At 53.7% G+C, this 22,208-nt stretch overlaps 7 protein-coding genes across 7 annotated transcripts; 3 read left to right on the plus strand and 4 right to left on the minus strand.

The window, feature by feature from the left end:
- Positions 1–1,532: 1,532 nt before the first annotated feature.
- On the minus strand, positions 1,533–3,706 carry NCS54_01265700 (Hypothetical protein; the record flags this gene model as incomplete). The annotated part of the gene is made up of 4 exons (XM_053157884.1): positions 1,533–2,951; positions 3,003–3,415; positions 3,464–3,532; positions 3,595–3,706. The coding sequence occupies 4 exons, from the start codon at positions 3,704–3,706 to the stop codon at positions 1,533–1,535; spliced, it is 2,013 nt and encodes a 670-aa protein (XP_053013859.1).
- Positions 3,707–4,141: 435 nt separating this feature from the next.
- NCS54_01265800 (Putative electron transfer flavoprotein subunit alpha, mitochondrial) lies at positions 4,142–5,389 on the plus strand (the record flags this gene model as incomplete). Its single annotated transcript, XM_053157885.1, has 2 exons — positions 4,142–4,582; positions 4,643–5,389. Exons 1-2 carry the CDS (start codon positions 4,283–4,285, stop codon positions 5,387–5,389), a joined length of 1,047 nt encoding a protein of 348 aa, XP_053013860.1. The 5' UTR covers positions 4,142–4,282.
- Positions 5,390–5,448: 59 nt separating this feature from the next.
- Positions 5,449–7,152, minus strand: NCS54_01265900 (NADPH:adrenodoxin oxidoreductase, mitochondrial; the record flags this gene model as incomplete). Its single annotated transcript, XM_053157886.1, has 3 exons — positions 6,853–7,152; positions 6,335–6,793; positions 5,449–6,270 (listed from the first exon to the last, which is right to left on the minus strand). The coding sequence occupies exons 1-3, from the start codon at positions 7,141–7,143 to the stop codon at positions 5,449–5,451; spliced, it is 1,572 nt and encodes a 523-aa protein (XP_053013861.1). The 5' UTR covers positions 7,144–7,152.
- Positions 7,153–7,530: 378 nt separating this feature from the next.
- Positions 7,531–9,419, plus strand: NCS54_01266000 (Hypothetical protein; the record flags this gene model as incomplete). Its single annotated transcript, XM_053157887.1, has 3 exons — positions 7,531–7,697; positions 7,759–7,954; positions 8,007–9,419. The coding sequence occupies 3 exons, from the start codon at positions 7,531–7,533 to the stop codon at positions 9,417–9,419; spliced, it is 1,776 nt and encodes a 591-aa protein (XP_053013862.1).
- Positions 9,420–9,725: 306 nt separating this feature from the next.
- Positions 9,726–12,900, minus strand: NCS54_01266100 (Hypothetical protein; the record flags this gene model as incomplete). The annotated part of the gene is made up of 3 exons (XM_053157888.1): positions 9,726–12,628; positions 12,710–12,806; positions 12,868–12,900. 3 exons carry the CDS (start codon positions 12,898–12,900, stop codon positions 9,726–9,728), a joined length of 3,033 nt encoding a protein of 1,010 aa, XP_053013863.1.
- A 2,358-nt stretch (positions 12,901–15,258) lies between these two features.
- Positions 15,259–18,724, plus strand: NCS54_01266200 (GPI inositol-deacylase; the record flags this gene model as incomplete). The annotated part of the gene is made up of 2 exons (XM_053157889.1): positions 15,259–15,786; positions 15,881–18,724. The coding sequence occupies 2 exons, from the start codon at positions 15,259–15,261 to the stop codon at positions 18,722–18,724; spliced, it is 3,372 nt and encodes a 1,123-aa protein (XP_053013864.1).
- An 807-nt stretch (positions 18,725–19,531) lies between these two features.
- Positions 19,532–21,417, minus strand: NCS54_01266300 (Nodulin-like domain-containing protein; the record flags this gene model as incomplete). The annotated part of the gene is made up of 4 exons (XM_053157890.1): positions 19,532–20,013; positions 20,067–20,200; positions 20,254–21,260; positions 21,328–21,417. The coding sequence occupies 4 exons, from the start codon at positions 21,415–21,417 to the stop codon at positions 19,532–19,534; spliced, it is 1,713 nt and encodes a 570-aa protein (XP_053013865.1).
- Between the last annotated feature and the right edge of the window lie 791 nt (positions 21,418–22,208).

The raw sequence follows: 22,208 nt of genomic DNA on the forward strand, positions 1-22,208 counted from the left end.
GACACGGACGTGGGACAAGCTGCGCTTATCACTTCGGCCTCGGTTGAGAGCGGTAGCAACTAGGGAAGAGAGACGGACCCAGGAGGGGAAACGGCGAGGCAGGTTCAGACGAGTACCGACAGTGGAGGCGAAGCCAGGGGCAAGGCGGGAATATCTCCGGGGGGCAGTCAATGGTGCGCAGCAACGAGATGGGCGTGTTGAGCTCGTGGTGGAGTATGGAGTCGGATGCGACGACGTCCCATGGGCAGGGGCAGGGGGGCACGTACTCCGCGTCAATGCTCTTTCCTGTCCTTGGCTGCTTGTGACCGCGACCGAGGACGTCACCCCGCATCAGCCTTGGGCCGAGGTCCAACGGCAAGGGCCGCCAGGACAGGTGCAACCCACGGAGAAGGTACGTACATGCCCTTGTCGGGACACCTCAAGAGGAAGGAAGGGAAAGCGGCCAATCATGCCGCTTTATCTCGAACGATCTAGATCCACTCTCTCCGAGGCAAGCTTGAGGCTCTTCTGGGGTATGAACTATCCCTCCTCCAACTACAATATCTGAGAGGTTATAAAGTGCTGTAAGGATTATAGTTTGTCAATACTCGGCTAACATTAGACCACTTTCCTATAACACTCGTCAGGTTTCACTCTTCTTCTCTCATAACAATTCTCTATCACTATCCCCATCCCAATTGGCTCTCCCTGCTGTGAGTTCACCACCACCTTGTTGAAGTGGAGTGAAATCCACGTTCCCTTTGCAAGTTCCGTTGGCCCACGTCCCACGCAAGCCTGCAGGATCTCTATCATATCCACGACCTCACGGAGGGTCTCCTCTACCCTCCATAGGCCCAGTACCCTACGTGGGCGTTCTCGAAACAGCTGCACTCACACTGGTACCGTCCCGCTGGCCCGGCCCCGTCCGGAACTCGACCGAACCGACTCGACAGATACTCCCACGGGGTCGATAGTTACTCGCGCTAGTTTCGGCACCGCATGCAATGATCTCACTTGAAGGCAATGCGTGGGAATACGTTGTGGCAGGATGGGGATCCCGAATCCTAAGCATAGTGTTCAACGGACAAAATAGACTGCAAAACAAATGGATCAACTACATATGTAAATCATTCCTATTCGCCCCATGTTCACAAACAAGGATGTCAGTAAAAAACAGCCGGGGTAGCAAAAAACAACGACCAAGGCATCTATACCACATAATAGTACACCCTTTCGCAACTGATTATATCGCCATGCATGCCCATTGCCTTGGCAATGCGTCCCCGGATAGCCACCCAGTCAGTATTTCCAACTGTTTGACGGCCTGCAACGGCGCTTCTGATCTAGACCTCTGTCACGGCCTGTCTGTGACAGTGACTGCAAACCAGTGGCGTTGACTCCGTGACAAGTTGGCACCTTTGAACCAAGTCAATCAATACACTCCGATCCCCCGCGCCAATCATACGCCATCATCGGCATTGAACCCAATCTGTCCTGTCACATCAGCTTTTCCCATTTCCTGTCTCGTGCTGTGCCATTCTTAACCCAAGCTTCTAAGCCTCGTAGCTCTTCACTTGGCCATCGTTGCTTGGAGGTGGAACGGCTTGCGCTCCAGGTGCCGGCTGGAAGCTCAATCGGTCACCCTCGTTCATAGCATCATGGGCCATGCGTACACCCTGCTCGCCGCCAACCGCTGCCGCAGCCTTGAGGCCTTCTTGGACCTCACGCACTCTTCGGCGGAAAGCCAGTCGGTCGAGGAATAATTGTTGACGCGCCCGCTCAAGCTCTCGTCGCTCTGCGCGCAGTACAGCCTCCATCTCATCAAAGTACTTCAGCTTCATTTCCAGCTTCTGGAGGGTCACATTAGATGCAGCAGACACCAATCGTGTCATTTCTCGCTCCTCATGTGATGCAAATCCTGCCGCCCGAGCGCCAATTGATGCCAGAGGGATCGAAGCAAGCGCGCTTGTCTTTGTCGTTGTTGTGGTCGTCGTCGTGGTTGTGGTGGTTGTTTCTTGGCGGACATCAATGTCCATCGAATCAGCCTTGGTCTTGCCGTCACCGTTGGCCTTGGTTTCATCGCCAGCCTTTTCGCCATCCAGCTGCTTGCGAAGCTTTCGCTTGAGCTCCTCAGCGGACTTGCTCGCCGCCGCAGCCGTGCTGGCTGGATCGGCTAGACTGGCCAGGAATCCAACGACCGACATCACAGGGTTATCCACTTGGCTGAAGGGAAGCTGTCCCTGTTGAGGGCCAAGCATCGACAACCCAGTAGGACCACTGATGGGGGCCTCCGAATCAAGATATTTCTCCTCAATATCCAGCTGCAGGAACTGAAGGACACACTCCTCCCGCGTGCGGGTCCCGACATGCTCGGCGATCTCACCCCAGTCATCATCAAACCGCTCAAGACCTTCGAGCAGTCGCAAGATCTCGGCATCCGTCCACGGGGCGTCCCGGTCGAGAGTTGATGTGTATGTGGGGTTTTCCATCTTCACATACATGTTGCTGGTATGGTTGGCAGGCAGGCGACCCTCAGTGAAGCAGTTGGGACAAAGGTCGTATTTGGCCTTCGGGTTCGCGTCGGTGTGGTTGCTGTGGTAGTAGATTCGGGTACAGTCGTTTCCACACTGATGACAGTGAACCTTCGCAATAGGGGTCTTGGTGGCATCTTCAGACCCAGGAACACCATTAGTAGCAGGAGTCTCTCCATTCGTCTTGCCCTCCGTCTTAGTGATGAGAGTGTTCTTAGCGTTGGCTTCGTAGATGTTACGTCCAATCTCGAGATTCTGATCGGCCTTCGCTGGCGCGGTCGCGTTGGCCTTGTTGTCGGTATCTTGACTCTTCTTGCCCTCCAAGACCACTGGGTCAGCAGAGGGCTGCCATGCCTGAAGACCTCGGGGGGTGTCGCAGATGATCTTGAAATGGCCGGTGAAGGGGGGTCCAACATGCGAAGGACGTTGATCAGCATCAACCTGCTAAGAGTTAGAAATGATCACGCTAAGTCGCCAAGTCACATGTCCTACCTGGTAGTTGATCAATCCCCATTGCTCCAAGAAAGCATGAACGCGCATGATGGCGCAAACGTCACCAGCCAGGTTTCGGCGACAGGCGGTCACCGTCAAGTATTCAACGGGATTGAGACGATATGTGTTGATCATGAAGTCGCGGTAGTCCTTGTAGACAGCGGGTGTCTTACTACGGTTTCGGTTGTTGAAGAATTCGGCCATCGCCTTGCGCTCGATATCGTGGATGGCGTTCATGTCGAACCAAGTACTGTAACTAGGAAGGACAATCGCGTGTGTCTGGGTCATGAGGTGCTCACGAGCAGCGGACTCGGCTGTCTCCTTTGACTTGTCCTGGCCATCAGTGCCTCCAGCCGCCTCATCTTTGCCCTTGGCATCATCAGGCGCATCGTTCATCTCTTCATCGCCGCGAGCTAGCAGTCTTAGCAAACTCTCCGTCAACTATCATCAATTCGTCCTACCTGGAGCAGGAGTCGTGCTGTCCTGTTTAATGTTTGAGTCGGTTGCCAGTCCCTCTGACATCTGGACATCTAGATGACCCATTAGCAACATGAACGGGGGGGCTCAGGGACAAAGCGTAATGCGCGCGTACCTTCACCATCGCCAGCGCTTGGGTCTGGTTGCAAAGGAGGTTGCGCAAGGATTGGATTGCTGTTGGGCGAAGCACCGTTGCCGGGCGAGCCGTAGGTCGCAGTGTCATCCATCTTGATGAGGATCGCGATCGGCCAAGGGTCGCGGGCGACGGGTTACGACAGATGGTCAATCGAGCGCGCGCGAGGAAGGCGTTGTGCGGAGACGGGCGAACAGGAAATGTCGCGCAACAGCAGACGTGACTGTTGGTTGGTGTGTCGTTGGGAAATCGATGCCACTAGCGTCGTGATGTTGATGGAGTCTGGCGATGGATGGGATGGGTCGCGTCTTGGAGAAATTTTGGCGCGACAGTAACGGGGAGATTGACTGGCATTCAGCTTCATGACTACTGCATCCTGAACGCGCAGCCCCAGGCAGGGGATCAGCTATATCACGTGACTCACATCGGTCACGTGCTCCACCTCTCCGTGATCATGTGATTGTCCTCTCAAGTCGGCTCGGCATTTCTGTCGTACCTGCCGTCAGTTCCCGGCGAGTGGCCGATGACGGGGGCGCCCCAAGAGCGATCAAGTCGGCCGCTACCTCGGGCCGTCACCAGCCGTCGCCGACTCACAGAATGCCTTAAACAGCCATCATCTCCTCCTAGAGTTGGCAGCTGGCCAACCCACGCAACCAATTCCACCGACAAGATGCTTCCGACTGCGAGACGAGTATTGGCGAAGCAGGCCACTGGCCTCATGGGTCGCGCCCATGCCTATAGCCTCAACGCACAAGCCCGCCAAAGGCTGTTGTCGACCCTGGCCATTCTGGAGCAGAAGGATGGACAGCTCAACCACAGCTCATTGAGCGCCTTTACAGCTGCCAAGAAGCTCGGTGGAACGGTTCATGGCTTTATCGCTGGCAGCAACATCAAGTCTGTTGCAGAGGAGGCCGCCAAGGCTGAGGGTGTCGAGAAGATTATCGCCGTGGATAACGGCGCCTACGATAAGGTCAGCACCGTCGCAAAATACATCCTCGACCTCATAGGCACAGACTAACAACTCAACCAGGGTCTCCCCGAAAACTATGCCCCTCTCCTAGTTGAGAACATCAAGAAGGGCGGCTACACTCACGTCATCGCTGGCCACACCGCGTTCGGCAAGAACCTCCTCCCCCGAGTTGCTGCTCTTCTCGATTCGCAGCAGATTTCCGATATCACGGCGATTGAGGGCGAGAACACGTTTGTCCGACCTATCTACGCCGGCAATGCGATCGCCACCGTCGAGTCGTCAGATTCCATCAAGGTCGTCACTATTCGAGGAACTGCTTTTGCCGCTGCTGCCCTTGAGGGTGGCTCTGCTACTGTGGAGGAGGGTGTTGACCCCAAGACCGAGTCGCCTACTGAGTGGGTGTCTGAGGACCTGGCCAAGTCGGACCGTCCCGATCTTTCCACCGCCAGCCGCGTTGTCTCCGGAGGCCGTGGTCTCAAGTCCAAGGAGGACTTTGACAAGGTGATGCTACCTCTGGCCGATGCTCTTGGTGCTGCCGTCGGTGCCTCCCGTGCTGCCGTCGACAGCGGTTATGCCGATAATAGTCTTCAGGTTGGACAGACCGGCAAGGTTGTTGCTCCTCAACTATATATGGCCGTTGGTATCTCAGGTGCTATTCAACATCTTGCGGGTATGAAGGACAGCAAAGTCATTGCCGCTATCAACAAGGATGCGGATGCACCCATCTTCCAGATCGCTGATGTCGGTCTGGTTGGAGATTTGTTCGAAAAGGTCCCTGAGCTCACCGAGAAGATCAAGAGCTCTTAAGTATCTATGATGTACAGAGTGATGTGATATACAAATAGTTAAAAACGTCTTTTTGAGCGTCATCCAAGTACCGCGAGCATGTCCGCAGTGTTGGTGAACTTTTCTCTCTCCTTTCCGTTCTTTTGTCCTCGTTCTCTTTCTGCTTGGTCGATCCGACGCCAATCATCCCATGCGACGGCTTGAGAAGCTGATGGCCCTATCTCCTGCCTCAGCCCATCCCAACCACACACACTCGTCTCATCGGATGCGTTCATGAATTGGCCACCTGAGAGCCAGTCCTCTGCGATTGCCTCGCCCGTAATGAATGCATCTTGCATGGTTGATGCAATGACTCCAGTCGGACCTCTCTTGACCCAGCCTGCACAATAGACTCCCGGAACTCGCTGGTTCCGGATACCTTCAGCGTGTGTATCAGACACCATTCTCGTGACTCTGCCAAGTCCGTCGTTGTCAACGACACCCCGACGCTCATCAAATTGAATGCCGATATCCTCAAATCCCGGTAGGGCCACAGACTTGTAGCCCACAGAACGGAAGACTACGTCAGAGGGGAGAAAGGCGGTTTGCCCGGTTGCCTTGATGGATGACTTTGGGTCGAAAGGATCTGCAAGCTCCGTAACGTCGAATTCGGTGCTCGCAACCTTGGAGGGTGCGTCCTGGTTTCCGAGGAAGTGCCTTGGGGAGAGACAGCTGTCCAGAGACCACACCTTGGACACACTTTCAGCCGGTGTCGGCGAGCCCTTGACCAAAACTTCCATCAACCGCTTGGAAGCACGGGGCAACGTCTTGAGGTCTTCGGGGACCAGGGATCGGTTGAATGGTAAGAACCCAACTTGGTCGAGTTTCATCAGCTCTCGGACCTCCTTGATCGTGAAGGCAGCCTGTACAATTTGACGTCAGCGTCTCATTCGCTGCCCTTCCGATGTCGCTTAATATTCAACGTACCTGCATAGGTCCTCTTCTTCCCACAACGTGTACTCTTCTGACCCGACTCCGGGATAGTGTCTCGAGTGCCTGCTCTGTGATGTCTGTCTTTTTCAGAACATCAATGTCTTCCAGCAGCATCCTTGCAACATCAAGGGCAACATTTCCCTGACCGATGATGACAGCCTCCTCAGCCTGTGATAGATCCAGGTTGAGGTTGGAGCAGTCAGGAAGACCATTGTACCAGCCAACGACTTCACGGGCAGAGTAGATTCCACTCAGTGTCGACTCGCCAGGGATCCCAAGTTTCTTGTCTTCCGAGGCTCCGTATGCGAATAGAATCGCATCATAATGGCGCATCAAGTTTTGCAACTCTATAGTACAATGGTTCGCGGAATGACCGGGATGGCCAATGGAGACATTGCCAATAAAGGTGAAGTTGGGAGACGATGCAATCTCATCAAATTTCTCCTGGCAATTCTGGGGGTAGAAAGATCAGCTGCGATCTTTTTTGCTCCATGTCTTGTAGGGTAGCCAACCTTGACCTCTGGATGATCGGGAGCGACACCATGACGAACCAAACCAAACGGCACTGGAAGACTCTCATACATGTCCACTTTCGCTCCTGGGACTTTGCTCATCACCCGGTATGTGGTGTAAAATCCAGCCGGGCCGGAACCTACTACCGCCAGACGGAACGGCGCATCCGGGGATCGGCTCCCATGCCGGCGGACTGTCGATGAGAACGAGCGGCTTGAACAAGCTACCCGGGACAGCTGAGGTACCGAGCTCAATCGGCTGAACTGCCGTGTTAGAGTCAATGGCATCATGATTAAAGCCAATTCAAGAGATCATGACGCGAAGAACAAGCAAGTGGCAGAGATGTGACTCTTTGGATTGGCCGGCCATGTCCTCTTGGCTGGTTCTGGCTGATCGGCCTCCACCGGGGTCCGACCTCCGACCGTTGCCGTGACAACCTGGTCGGTCCCCCGCGTGTCCACAAACTAGGTATCTTCGCCAGAGGCGATTGCTCTCGTATCCATCCTAACAGCTGGGCCTTATTTCGCTCGGATAACTATCGCATTCCAAGTCCCGGCTCGATTGTCGGCTCGCCACCGCCGACTAGATTTCCCGTCAACTCACATCGACATTGCTAAACCACCGTTGATCAACAATTCATTCCACGCGCGAAGCGCATCCCCTTGCGACGCCCAACAATGCCTCCGTCGCAGGCGCCTTTCCTCTACAGCGCTGTTCAGCGCCACGACTCTCGCTTCCCGGAGCCCAAGTTCGACCCCAAGGCTGTCACGAGAGCAAGCTGGACGCCTCCGAAGCCGAGAAAGAAGCCATCTGGACCTCTCGTCTCCTTCAACAGGCACCCAGAGTAAGTACTATTGAGACAAGCGCCATGTTTCGCAAGTTGTCGATCTCTAACAGCCTTGTAGCGCGCACGAGGTTCTCACACATAGATCAACTGAGTATGCTTCTATGAGCCCTCTTACCAAGAGTTTTATCAAATGGCTACGTCGACTCCAATGTGCGCTGCGTGTGCTGCAGCTCATCGCCGCGGCTGGAATCTTGACGTTGATGATTCTCATCACCAAGACTGATGCGCTTCAGGGCTGGGTCCTTCGAATCACAGTAAGCTCCAGGACTCACTGCAGCATGGACGTGGACTGATCATTTTGTATAGCCTGGCGTGGTGATGATCCACTGTGTCTATGCCATCTACCATCTTGCGCGTGACGCCGCTTCACGTGCGCCGGCCTCTTCTTCTGCTTATCAACTCTTCTCTTTCGTCTCGGATCTTGGAACCTGCTCGTTCTATGCCTTTGGCGCCCTTTCGATATACAACAATGGTGATAAATGGCAAACGCGCCTCTCGGACCAGAGCCTCATGAACTATTTCAGGCCTACCGTCTGGTACACCCTACTCGGGTCTGGCGGAACTCATGTGATTACGCTGTGCATCGCAGGTTGGCTGTGCTGGACGTTCCGCAAGATTAGTCAGATGCCGCCAGACATGAACCCCCTCGAAGATCATCTGACGGCACGCCCCAAGCACAAGAGAAACAAGTCGTCAATGGCCACATTTAGCACCGTGGACCACGAGAGCCGCATGTCTACGGCTGCAAGCGATCGCCGACAGTCTATCATCCCGCACCAGGGCATCCATGATGGGATCGAGCCGCCGCGTGCTGTTCCATTTACACACACGCGAAATGGATCCAGCACCACTGTTGGAAGCAGAGCCTCTCGAAGCAACCCGCCGGCTAGCCCTCAGTATCACAGAGTTCCAGTTACGCCTCGTCGTGAACGCCGTGACTCGGCCGCATCAAAGGCAACTACTCGAACATCAGCCACACGCTCAGTCTATCACGATGCCTACATGGAGATCCCGCTGGATGAGCGCCCCAGTTCTCGACCAGCGAGCAGCTACAACAGGACAAGCCAGCCTCGACCTGCTAAGTTCACTGAGACGTGGATGCCTACGGATTCGCTCATCTCCCGAACTAACCAGCGGAATCGTCAAATGGAAGCGGCCAAGACCAGTGCTGCGAATCGAGAGAACAAGTCGTACGAGGCCTTGGCCCAGCGCTATGGCAACCTGGACGATTCCGACTCTGAATATGGTGACGAGAACAACCCGTCATACGGCTTTGAGTCAGATGCAGCTGACGATCTTCGACCCCATCCTCTTCGTCTGAACCCACTGACAGCCGTGCGAGAGACTCCCCCTCGTGCCCAGACGCCTTACTTCCCCGCTGCTAACTCACTGTCTGAAGTCAGTTCTAATGCCAGACGAGTCAGTGCGAGCAGGGACATCGCCGATGAGAAGCCTGCATTTGCGCCCCGTAATCGACAGAGCTCCATCCAGCCCGAGTCCGATTTCTCTGCCAGACCCTACGGCGATCTTAAGAGCGCGACCCCTCCGGTGATGGTGGGCAACACTCGCAAGGTGTCGACTGGTAACGACTACAACAAGTATTCGTCAACGACGTACGAGCGACGTGTGAGTGGTAAAGTGGTTGAAGAGGGCCGAGGCGGCTTTGCAGGAAACAGGTTTTCCTTCCTCGATGGACGTAATCCGCTCGGGGAGCGATGATTGATTGGGTATCTTGGGATTTGCAATTTCAGGTTTGATGAATTTCTGTCATGAGTTTTATGTAGGATGGTTCAGTTTTGATGTTATGGGTCAGATACCTGTTCTGGTTGCGATGCGGTTCTTTGGCGGACACGGCGTGATCGGATAGGTGTTGTAATTAGGTAGATATCTAGGTAGTTACGGTGTTGGGATGCGATGAAAAAAGTTTTGAAGCTTGGAATTCTTTACTCCTGTCTCGCTGTGAATGATGCACTATTATACCTATCATGAGACATCCTAGCCTCCCCGTAATCTAGCCTACTTGTACTATTCATCGACGTATGATCGCCAAGATATTGGTGCTTGGTCTGCCTTCCAACCTCTCCCGTCCCAGGAGTCCAACTGACACAGATGCCTCATAGTAGGGCGTCCATGAGGACAGTTCCAGGGCTTGTCCAAGTCGGCCATGTGACGAACCAGTGTCTCCATCTGCCCCTGTGTCAAGGGCTTGCCGATCATGACACTGCTCCGACATGCTCTTGAGGCGAACATCTTCCTGACCTTGGAAGGCCGAGGTACATGTTTCGACTCGGACGACTCTTCTCCGAGGAGGGCTATTAGCTCCTCGAAATCTGTGAGGGTGAAAGTCACCTCGCGGCTCATGGGAAGAGCCAAGACTTCACATCGTGAGCCAACGGGCTCGTCACCACTCATGTCGACATGGACCTTGAAGCCGTTGGCCTCGATGGCTGAGATGTTCTGCATCACGATCTCTTCTTCAAGAGCGGTCAGCTCGAGCCGTTTCGGATGAACCAGTCGCTGTGATTGCACAGTTTGAGCTTGTTGCAGTCTTTCGAAGTTGTACTTTTCGTCAGTCGCGTGCTGGTCAACGATGAACAGCTCGTCATGCTCTGACAGCTCAAGTTCATCATCGGATCTCGCTTGTGCCGGCCGGATTGCAATGATGAAACCCAGATTAAACTGCCCAGCAATTCTCATCTTCAAAAAGTCTTTCCTAGCAATAGTGAGAGAGAGCTTTTCTTCGGCATCGGCTGCACCGAGATCTGTCACTTCGCCCTCACTTGATGAATGACCGCTGTCCATTGGGAGGTGGCCAGCCCAACTTGCCATTTGCGATCTGATCGATCGTTCGTTCGTCCGAAGGTGCTGGAGAATCTGAGATGTTGCATCCTTTTTGCGTACACCGGCCTTGAGAGGTTGACTTTTCTGCTCCGCTGTCAAGATTTCGCTGGACATGGGTGCAAGAGGGCTTGTGAGCGATGGATTCTGGGGTTGATCGTCCAACTCGCGGTCCTCTCCGCGATCACTTGACGCGTTGGGTAGCCCGGGTGTGTCGCGGTTTTTGATGCCATCCCCATCCCCATCCCCATCCTCATCGTCAGAATCAGGTTCAGGTTCAGGTCTAGAATCTTCAACGCTTTCATCATCCGAGCCATCTTGGAGCGGCACTCTGCGATCCGTAGCCAATTTGCTTCCAGCAGCAAATATTTGGGTCAACCTGTTTCCAAATGATGGCTTTGGCTCATCAATCTCCATCTCTTCAGCGTCGGCTGCTTCCCTCTCATCCACGTCGGGCAGGGGACTAGTGGGATCTTGCACTCTTTCGTTCCCAATGATGACTGTAGTGACTTCTGGGACTGCCCCTCTTTGGGTCGATCGTACCGGGCTGACGTGGTGATGGTCGTCCTGCCTACGTCTCAGGGGCTGGACGGCAGGAATTCGAGGCTCATCTTCGACTGCTGGTGAAGAACTAATAGCCTCGGTGGTAGCTTTGGATCTTGTAGCGGTCTTTTCCTTTAACCGTTTATTGAAGTCTCTGACGGGTAGGGGTTTGTCAAAATCGTTTTCGTCGCTTTCTGAGGAATCCGAGGAGCTTTCAAGGAACAAACTTGGCTCCTCTTGTTTGCTGGCCGACGCTTTTGAATCTGATCGACCCTGGGGTCGAGACGTGGGTGTTTCATAGCTCGTTTTTTCTGCTCGGCTCGTTGCTCTCCTTTCCACCCAACCGCTAATCAGATTTTGGCCACTCGTGTCTTTCGACAAAGACCTGGACGCACGGATGGTCCTTGCCTGGCCTATTTGCACTCTGACTACTGGGCTCTCATGTTCGCCAACTTCGTCTTCTGATCCCGAATCATTTTGAGGGCCATGATGGGAGTTGCTACGAGGTACAGAGAGCGACCCTGCGGGTGTGCCTCTGTTGGTCTGTTTCTCGAGGTTGGGTTTCGGTGTCAGGAGCTGTGCCGTGGGGACCGAGTAGTTCTGCGAATCAAACAAGTCTGTGAGAGATGTGCGTAGATTGTCAAGAAGCTCGTTCTGATCGTGTAGTAGTATACTCCGTTTGTCGGGGCTGACATTGACATCATACATATGGGTATCAAGTTGAATGTCGGCCAGAATGAAGGGACTCTGAGAGGCGTTGTAGGATCTGTAGACTTCGTTGAATGCTTTGGCGAATTGTGGCAAACCGCAGGGTCTCCCGTTGACGAAAAACATCTGACGGTCTGGGGTTTGTCGCCCGTCACCATGGGAAGGCCGCGACACGTGGCCAACGATACGGACTTCCTTTGAGCTTGCCGAGTCTTTTACATCTAACTGCAAGGCAGGGCTGACCTTCGAGGGTTGCATCTCGAGCTTCAGGTCCAGGGGAACCAGGACTGTCATGGTCTTTGCCCCAAAGATGTTGATGATGTTATCCCGAGTGGTTGGATTTCCTTTGGTAGAGAAAAGTTGCATCCTTTTACCTTTGGTAGGTTGTTGAGACACAGAAAATTTGAGGTTGGTCTGGATGCAGGCATATTGATTGAGCAAGGCAATTACCTTGTTCCACTCCCGCTTAATGTTTCGTTCAAGCTCTCGGCGCCGGACCGGTAAGTTGTGAAAGAGACGCTCGACTGAGACAGTCGTGCCCTTGGATGCCGCCACAACAATCGTCCCACTGAGCTTTCCTGAGGGTTCGAAGCTGAGTTTGCTCCCCTTAGGAGCCTCGCCAGCTTGACATGTTGTCACAGTGAGGACGGACAGGGCGCACAGGGAGGCCAAGGCCTCACCGCGAAAGCCAAATGTCTGCAGTGTGGATATGTCCGAGTATGAAGAAAGCTTCGAGGTATGATGCTTCAGAGCTACTGACGGGTAGTTGGCAGGGGCAATGCCACTTCCATTGTCCGCCACCTCGATGAGGTCAAGACCTTGATTTTTGAAACGAACATCTACAGGCACCGTGTGAGAATGATATATAAGAAACGGGCACCTCAAATCGGCAGCCGAGAAAGGGCTGGTGGTCCACAAACCTATACTAGTTGCGCCAGCGTCGACACTGTTCTCAACAAGCTCCTTCACAACAGAGCAGAGGTCAACAATAACCTGACCAGATTGTATTTGATGAACCTACAGACATAGTTAGAGATACGGGTGTTGAAATGTATTGGTTCAATATATGTGGGCTTACCGTGCGGCCATCAATTTGTTTAATGGTTGCCATGACTTGACATTCATTAGCTGAGGCCAGGCATCTGCATGTAGACGGTCCTGTAGTAGCTAGACGGACCCAGCTACTTGCGATCGAGGCCTAATTGGCAAATCTGCATTCCGAAATCGCCAACTTTCGAATAAATGCGCTTTCAATATATGAAACGAGTTGTTCTGGTCAGTTGCTCTTCGCATAGCTGGGTGCGTGTGCGTGAACGCGACTTGGGACGACAGGGGTCTTCAGCTCCCTGATAGGGGATAAGCATTTACAAGATCTAGCTGACTACCGAGCTACGGTATTCGACTACCGGGGCTGTTACCGAGACAAGATTGAAGACATCCACCTCGATATGTGGAATGGAAATCGTATAGCCAATGGGGAAGGTCTGATGCAGGCACATTGAGCTGAAGGTGTCGCACAGCATTGAAAATGTCCGGGAGGGCCAATATAGATGTAACCCTCGATATTGCGGAACCCACCCGAAAAGTACGGAGCGATAGCTGTATGACCACAAGTCGGCGCATACTCCAAACTGATTTGTCGCATCGTAGAGGACCCATACTCGGCTCCGAAAAGAGACAACTACGTACCTTTGACGGCGACAGGGAGACTGGTCACCGCCTGTGTGAAGTAATCAAGCTAATACGAACGGCCTCCCCTTCAAAGAAAAGGCGTCATTCAACAGCATTGACTAGCGTCGTCCGCGCTCAATCAGCCAAAGAACAAGGTAAAATGATGCCTCTGTGCGCTCGCTGACGAGTGGTCAGGGATCGGCGGGCAGTTGGACGCACGCGACGCAACCTCCCGAGCACCTACAGGATGCCTCGAGCTCCCAGCCACCACATTTTCAACCAGCTTTGGGCCGCCGGGTGCGACCATACAGCAGGTAGTTGCAGGAGCGAAGACGCCGGCGCTGCTTTCCAGCTGATAGACTGCATTTGATCCCCACAAAGGAACGATAACCGCCGATTCCGCGTGAGAGCTTCGATCGGAATAACATCTCCAGTCTTGGCTCTCCAAACTTGGCTATGGTCCAAGCAAAGCTATCCACGTCAAGAGGTAACTGGAAAGGGAGAGGCGCCGGCGGTAGGGGCGGGACCACAGTGGATGGCGCGGTGACGCGGAACGTGGGAGCCGGGCTCGACGTGTGAGCTTTCATCTATTTCAGGTGACGCGGCTGGTGCCGCCGTTGGTACATTCACCGGCAAGAAGGTTGCAAGTATGCGTAAAAACAGGTGCATCAGCCTGCTTCGATGACGCAGATTTACGAGGACTCAACGCTCCCGTCCACCTAATTCGAAACCGAAACAACAACCACGTAGCTGAGTCAAGCGGCTGCGTCTTTGGTACGTGGGCGGACCGAGGTACCCAAGGTTCTGAAGGAAGGGGTCTTGGACCAACATCTTGGATGATTCTGCCTGTGGAGTAGATGGGTTGGGTCTGTTGAATGCAGATTGAAACAATCCTTCTAAATGGCCGGCATGCCTGTAATTAAACAGCAGCGGGAACGAGGCCGACAACACGAGCCATGTGTGATGAGGGATTCCCTGCTTGTTGGGATTGACCAACTTCCTTGAAACTCTAGACGAGAAAATGGCAAGCGATTAAATCATTGGATGGCTCTTGGGGCGACAGTTCTTCTAGAGTGTGGCGCGGGAGCAGATGGAAGGGTGCGCGCAGGGGGAAGAAGGAAAAAAAAAGGGGATACGCAACGCTAAGTGGCTCCGACTCGGCTGACAGAGAAGCCATCAACATCCAATTTCCCACCCACATTCACTGGCTCCAGAAAGGACCGGGGAATCGGCATGTGTCGCCTTGCCCAAGCATTGCGGCCATCTTCTTGACCATCTCTTTTTGTGCTTGTTGCTGTACGGATAGCTAGTCGCTGCGGTGTTGTGCTCATGTGGTTGTCACCGTTGTCGCTGCCGTTTGATCTTGTCAGGAGCCTCCGACCGCAAACGCAAACGCTGCTGCATGGTACCGAGGCGAGTTAAATCGCCAGCAAAGTTCAATCCCGGCCACCCCGGTTGCTTCTGCTTGCGACCAGGCACTCAGGCCTCTCTCGGGCTTCCACTCAGACGTGCTCAATTGCGCCTTTAACAGCCCCCGTCAGACCCCTGTTGTCGTTGGTCTTGGTGGGTGCTTCTCCGAGCTGTGCCAGCCTGGCTAACCCTTCCAAGCCTTCTCGATCTCAATCTTGGCTTTGACCTTGACCTCGACCTCGTCCTCGTCCTCGATCTGACCTCGCTTCTGCCGACTTCGCGCCTCGACCGTCAGATCTTTGCGAACCTCGTCCGACACTGGTCGATATACCTTCATCCTCTTTGTACTTGGTCAGAGGCTCGCGGCGAGTCTTAACGCGCCTTCTCCATGAAGAGGCGCTCCTCTGGGTCGGCCGATGACGGTGACGAATCCTCCCTCGAGTCCGACATCCCCGACCCTGATTCTGGCCCAAAGACGCGTTCTTCACCTACACGGAGCCGGCGACCCGATAGCCTGAATTGGAAGCCCTCGAACGGCCGCAATGGCCACAACGGCCATGCTCGCGAAGAGCCTCAACCAACGACGACCCTAAAACCCACCTCTCTTGCCGCTCCTTCTACTCCCGACATGGCTCTCGCCAGGACGCCAAATCAGTCTCCCTCTCCGAGTCGTCGCACACGCCGATCCTCGCGTTTCTCCCCCATTGTCTTGCTCACATCGGCCCTGGGCATCGCGCTCCTTATCGGTATTCTCAGGTCTCTCGTGACTCGCCAACTGGACCCCAAGGGATGTCGAATGTCCTATATGCGCCCGTCATATGTGCGCTTTACCGAGTTCGACACTGAGCACACGCGCTTCGCAACAAAGTACTCGTTGTATCTCTATCGAGAGCAAGGAATCGAGCAGCCGGACAAGGTATGTCCCGTACAACCCCTCTGCTTCAGCATGCGGTCGACAGTCCTTGTTCTGGACGACTTCCCACGTCAACCGCTAATTCTCATGTGTTTAGTTGCGAGGCATCCCTGTGCTTTTCATTCCTGGCAATGCTGGAAGCTACAAGCAGGTTCGTCCGATTGCTGCTGAAGCAGCAAATTATTTTCATCATAACCTCGAACATGACCACGCCACTCTCGATGCTGGCATCCGGAGCCTGGATTTCTTCACGGTAGATTTCAATGAAGATATAACTGCATTTCACGGCCAAACGCTGCTCGATCAAGCCGAATACCTCAACGAGGCCGTGCGCTACATCCTTTCTCTCTACTCCGATCCCCAACGAGCCTCTCGAGAGGATCATCTTCCCGACCCAACTTCAGTAATCATTCTTGGGCATTCAATGGGCGGCGTGGTAGCGAGAGCCATGCTTGTTCAGTCCAATTACCAGGCAAACTCTATCAATACGATTATTACAATGTCGGCACCGCACTCACGCCCCCCGGTCACATTCGATGGACAAATTGTTCAGATTTATGACGAAATCAACGCTTATTGGCGTCGAGCATACTCGCAAAAATGGGCTAACAACAATCCCTTGTGGCACGTTACTCTGGTTTCGATCGCAGGTGGCGGCTTGGATACGGTTGTGCCATCAGATTATGCGAGTCTCGAGTCTCTTGTTCCTCCGACACATGGCTTTACCGTCTTCACTACGGGCATCCCGACCGTCTGGACAAGTATGGACCACCAAGCCATCCTTTGGTGCGACCAGTTCCGAAAAGTCATCGCGCGAACACTTTTCGACATTGTTGACGTCCATCGCGGCTCACAAACTAGGCCAAGGGCTGATCGGATGAGAACTTTCAAGAAACGCTTCCTTACAGGAATGGAATCGACCATGGATAAGGATCTGCCTTTCAAGGAGGCAACGACACTTCTCACACTCGGTGACGATTTCAACTCGATTCTCCCGGCCGGAGAGCGCCTCGTTCTCAACAAGATTGGGAAGCAGTCAAAGCCAAGAGCACACTTGATTCCCGTCCCTCCGCAGGGCTCGCCCGAGTCGAAGCGTTTTACTCTTCTCACGGATGCCCCCTTGGATGAGGCTGGTGAAAATGGAAAGCTTGAGGTTCTGTTTTGCAGTGTGTACCCTTTCCAGTCCGGACAAGCCAACTCACTCTACCCTTTCCAAATCGACCTTTCCAGCGACGACAGTGGCTCGACTAGGCTTGCCTGTAAGAACGCAGCTTCAGACCGAATCCTGCTTCCAGCATCTACCCCATCGACAAAGTTCCCCTTCTATCTCGACCGCGAGAGGGAGATTGCTCCCTTTTCATATCTTCAGTACGACCTCGACCTGCTCTCGGAGCATCAATTTGTGGCAGTTATAGAAAAGGCCAGCTCCAACACTCACGGCTTCCTGATCGCGGAGTTTAGCGATCAGTCTGCATTTTCCAGAAAGCAGGACATTGGTCTTGGCGGGCTGATCTTGTCTGGAGTATCAATCGACCTCCCGGCAAACCGCCCCATGGCAGTTGAGGTTACTATTCCCTCGCTGCAATCAGCTCTGCTTGCTTACAAGCTGGAAATTACAAGCCCAAGCTGCAAGGTTGAAAAGGCTCTCTTCAGCCCCTTGGTTCGCCAGTATCTCGACCGGCCGTACGAGTCAAAGTACTTTGTCAATGCGCAGTCCGCCGACGTTAGCCTTCATGGCGTTGCCCCCTATCTGCCGCCTCCTCTGAAGCAGAAGCCCGAAAATGGTCTCACGTTCCAGCTATGGGCCGATCCCTCTTGCGAGTCCAGTATCCATTTGGAGATCAAGCCGGATATCTGGGGCAGCTTGGGCAAGCTCTACATGAGGTATCGCACTGTTTTCGCTGCATTCCCCCTGTTGACCGTTACTCTTGTTCTGCGCAAGCAGTTCCGTGTCTACGACAGCTCGGGTGTCTTCATCCCTTTCTCAGAGAGCTTGGATTTGTGTCTTCGCCAGTCAATTCCGCTGTTGCTGGTGTCATTGACACTTCTCTCCATGTCGCTTGAAGGGGTTTCATTTTCTGGACTTGGCAAGTTTCTCGAGCAGGCGCACGCGGCTCCCTCGAGCGTCGACTTTCATCGGCATGACATCTTGATTGGAACGGACGACCCCTTCTTTTGGTTCCTCGTCCCCCTTATTGGTGTTGTCTGCATCGGCGTTTGCACTGTTCTTCACTACATGACCAAGCTCCTGACCCAGATACTCGGTCTCTTCTATGGATTGCTTAACCTGCTGTCTCTGGCTGGAGCGTCCGATGAGCAGGGGCTCGCGAGATCTCCTGCATTTGTGCCATCGACCCCTAAGCGACGTATGATCACGACGGCGATTCTCTTGTTCCTGGTGTCGACCTTTATCCCTTATCAGTTTGCTTACCTTGTGGCATGCTTGGTGCAGCTCTTTACCGTCATCCGAGCGCTTCGTATCAACAACACTGCCCCTTCGGATGCAAACTCGAACTACTACCACTACGCCCATTCTGTTCTCCTCCTAATGCTCTGGATTCTCCCTATTAATCTGCCTATCCTGGCGGTCTGGATTCGAAACTTGGCAGTTCATTGGCTCACACCCTTCTCTTCGCACCATAACGTTCTTTCCATCATGCCGTTTATTCTTCTCGTGGAGAACTTGACGACAGGGAAGATGGTTCCTCAAGTCAGTAGGGGATTTGGCTATGTTACTAGCCTACTCCTTTTCGCCACGGCTCTTTACGCCGCCATGTATGGCGTCTCCCATGCCTACATGCTTCACTATCTGGTGAATATTGTGGCGGCCTGGCTGGTGGTGCTACATTCAACAAACGACCCCTTTTCACTCAGCGGGCTTGGCGCCATATTCGAAAGCAACTCGAATCCAGATCGAAAGGAGGGCAAGACACCTCGATGATCAAGCTTGCTTCGAGAAGACTAATCGCCTACGGCAGTGCTTGGTAGCACGTTGTTTTTCGCCAACACTTTTGTGTATAACACCAGAGGATGTAATGCAGGCTGTCACCACCTTATTTCCATGGCAGGGCACGATCATTTCCCCGAACCATATACTTGTTTCCCACCATCCCAATCGGTTGTCTTTCTTCCTTTGTTTTCAGCGCGGGCCCGCCCGATAATACCACTTTTTCTGTTTTGCATGGTTCTGGAGTCAACGTCCTTTTGACATCGGGCGAAGGAGGAATGCACCTAGAGTTGCGTGCCTCGCGTTGTCAGTTGACGATTTGAGCATTATTTCGGCGTTCCACAGGTAGACGGCATGATAAAGACAAAGATTGAGGAGCCTGGCTTTACTGGGCTTTTCACTCCTCACCTCAGTTCAACACTTTTCTTCCCATTTTGCTTTGGCTGGGTCTGTTTTCGTCGTCCCTGTTTTTCCTTGCACTGGCATGCATGATGGCGGATTTTAATGTCACAAGGCAATGTGGACATGGCGGTCCGGCGGCTGGGATAAGGGCCTTGAATATGGAACTGAGGGTTTCGTGGTTGTGGATGACAGATATCCTTTGGCATATAATCTAATAACTAGATTTTTTCGCGATGCATTCCTTGTTTCCCCATGCGCCAGACCGTTCCATCTATGTTAAATATCCATGAATCAACAACAAGCAAACTTCATCCAACGCCGTAGATCACTACCAAACTAACTAGCCACAACCTGATCCAATCGACTTGTCAAGCCTTTGTATGGGTGTCAGGCACATGACTAGTCCTCCTCTTCGCCCTTGTTATGCTCCTTGAGGAGCTTGGCATGCTGATGGCGGATGCCCCAAAGAGTGATGCCGCTTCCGGCAATGCAAGCAAACAGAGTAACCCAGTATGCCGAACGATAGCAGTCCAGACCTTCCAAGCATACCCTCTCGCCGTTGGGTTGAACAATGCTGTGTGAATCGTAGACTTTACCATAGAAAATGTTGAAGATGTTGGACGAGATAACCGGAGCCATGGTCAAGAAGCCCCAGTTCTGGCTCAGCCCGCGGATGCCAAAGGTTTCGGCCACAATCGAAGGGGAAACGCCAAACAGGAAGCCGTATGCGAGACCGGACAAACCCGAGACTAGGCCGAGCAGGTTGGGGTTCACGATGAGCAAGGCAGAGACTTGGGCGAGAAAGAAGACGACACAAGCGACAGCAAGACACCAGAGCCTGCTGGCGTGAAGTCGGTTGACCAAGAAATCGGAGCCAACACCTAGATGAACTGTGAGACAATGAAAATACGGGGTATGTCGGGATCGGACTCACCGCTGAGTAGTCTACCAAGGAAGCTACAGATGGAAAGGGTCGACACATGCATTTGCTGGCGGTGGATGAGGAACTCGTCGGTAACCTTCTTGTCAAAGTGTTTCCAAAGAGCCTTGGCGTCGTTGCCAATGTTGCTTGAAAGAGGTCAGCCGAGCTCATTCCCGAAGTGGAGGGAGGGGTGCCATACTTGATGGTCATGAGACCCACGCCAGCTAGTATTCCCATGATGGTAAAGAGCTGCCAGAAGCCGAGACTGCGCATGAGGGCGAGACCTCGGATGTCTACACGGTGAGATCGATCGTTATTAATGTGATTGTTTCCAAGAAGGGCTTCGCCGGTTCGTGATGAGGGGCGAGACGTTAGGGGGGACGTCTCGCCGGCCTCGAGGTCCTCGGGGTTCTCGTGAGTGACCACACGGCCACTTTCAGGCTCGAATGGAATTCCAGGAGAGGCCGTCAGATCCGGGGCGGGGGCGGATGAAGATGCCAGGGCGGGCACAGGGGAGCTTGTGCTTGTGCGAGTGCTACTACTACTACTACTACTACTAGGATTAGTGAACATACCGGGTTCAGCAACCGCCCGAGAAGAGCGGTAGACCTTGGGCTCGTCCGAAGAGCCCTGGCGAGAGTGGCGGGAAGAAGTCGACTGTCGGCCGTGGTGGTCTTCTGAGTCGGGTACGGCCTCATAGCTGGACTGGTGATGGACCTTGAGGAAGAAGAAGCCGCCGAGAGTCATGCCGCATGTTCCCCAAGCGAGAAGCTCCAGAAAAGCGCTTGGGTCGCCAGGGAAGAAGACGGAGCCGAGAAGAGAGAAGAAGAAGGCGCTCAGGCCAAACGCGGCCAGTGGGAAAGCCGTGGCGGTACCTCGATGTTGGGGCCAGTTGAGAGCAGACGTCTTGACGGCAGCAGCAAAGGCCATGCAACCGCCTAGGCCTGACATGTACGAGAACAGGCACAGGAGAGGAACAGAGCCGGAGGCGCTATCGTAGGCCCGGTGAAGGGGAAAGTAACCGACAGCTAGGAGAACAGCGCCACCGAGAACAGCAGGTCTGGGGCCGCGCTGGTCGACGAAGATACCAATTGGAACTCCCATAGTGTACTGGCCCAGGTTACCAGCAAGACCGATAAGGTTGCTCTCCGTGGATGATAGTTTCAACCGCTCGGCGAATTGGGGAGCCCAGGCCGAGTAGACATACTAGATGCGTTGTCAGGAATTTATCGCCTCCCTCATCTCAAAGTTCATGATCAAGATAGGAACGAACATTTGTGCCACAGGCGAGGGAGATGACGGTAGCAGCGACGCTCGCAATGATGCGAGCATGATGAACCCGCTGCTGCTGATTCTGATGCATCTTGGCTATGTGGAATGTAGAGAAGATAGAAAGGTAGTTGGAGGGAGTGAGTGAGCTTGGTGCTCGAGGTTGAGGGGACACGCTTCTAGGACGGGAAAGTTAAAAACATTAGTAGTGACAGCGATGCTGACACACTGACGAAACAGATAGCCAGCAATTGAAAGAGAGGAGCAAGACGACAGATAGGAAAGAAAAAAGATAAGTTATGAGATAGGAATAGGAAGAGAGAGTAGAGGATGCTGCAGCACGTGTAGCTACGAAGGAACGGGGGAAGATAGATCCTAGGATGTAACAGTCCAGGGATGGAAGAAGGGGGTCAGGGAGTCGAGTTCGTTATCTCGTGGCTCTGGAAGCTGATAACTCACAGCCAACAAGGGGCACGCAACACGCAGTGTAAGCACGCACGCGGGCCGAACGCGGAGGGGGGTCCCGAGAGGGTCCGGGCTTCCGAAGGTGGGCCTTGTGACTGGGCCTGGAACCTCCTTACCGGCAGTGTGGGAGAACCCCGGATCTCCAAGACTCTACAGACAGCCACGCCCCGCTATCTGAATGCTCAGCCACGCAGAAGTCCAGCCACAGCTCCAAAGTGCCTGCCTGCCTGCATCCCACTTCCGCTTTCGGTGCCCGCCTACGGTTGACGACGTAATCTCACGTGGACTAGCTCGCCCAATCCCAGCCTCAATCATCCCATCTCCTCCCATCTTCAAACAGACTCCAGGCTAGGCACAAGACCTTCAACGGCCAGAGCAACACGACTCTGAACTTTTGGCGAAACTACACACCCGATTAAC

Source organism: Fusarium falciforme, chromosome 10 (assembly GCF_026873545.1).
Source record: "Fusarium falciforme chromosome 10, complete sequence".
Taxonomy (NCBI): Eukaryota; Fungi; Ascomycota; class Sordariomycetes; order Hypocreales; family Nectriaceae; genus Fusarium; species Fusarium falciforme.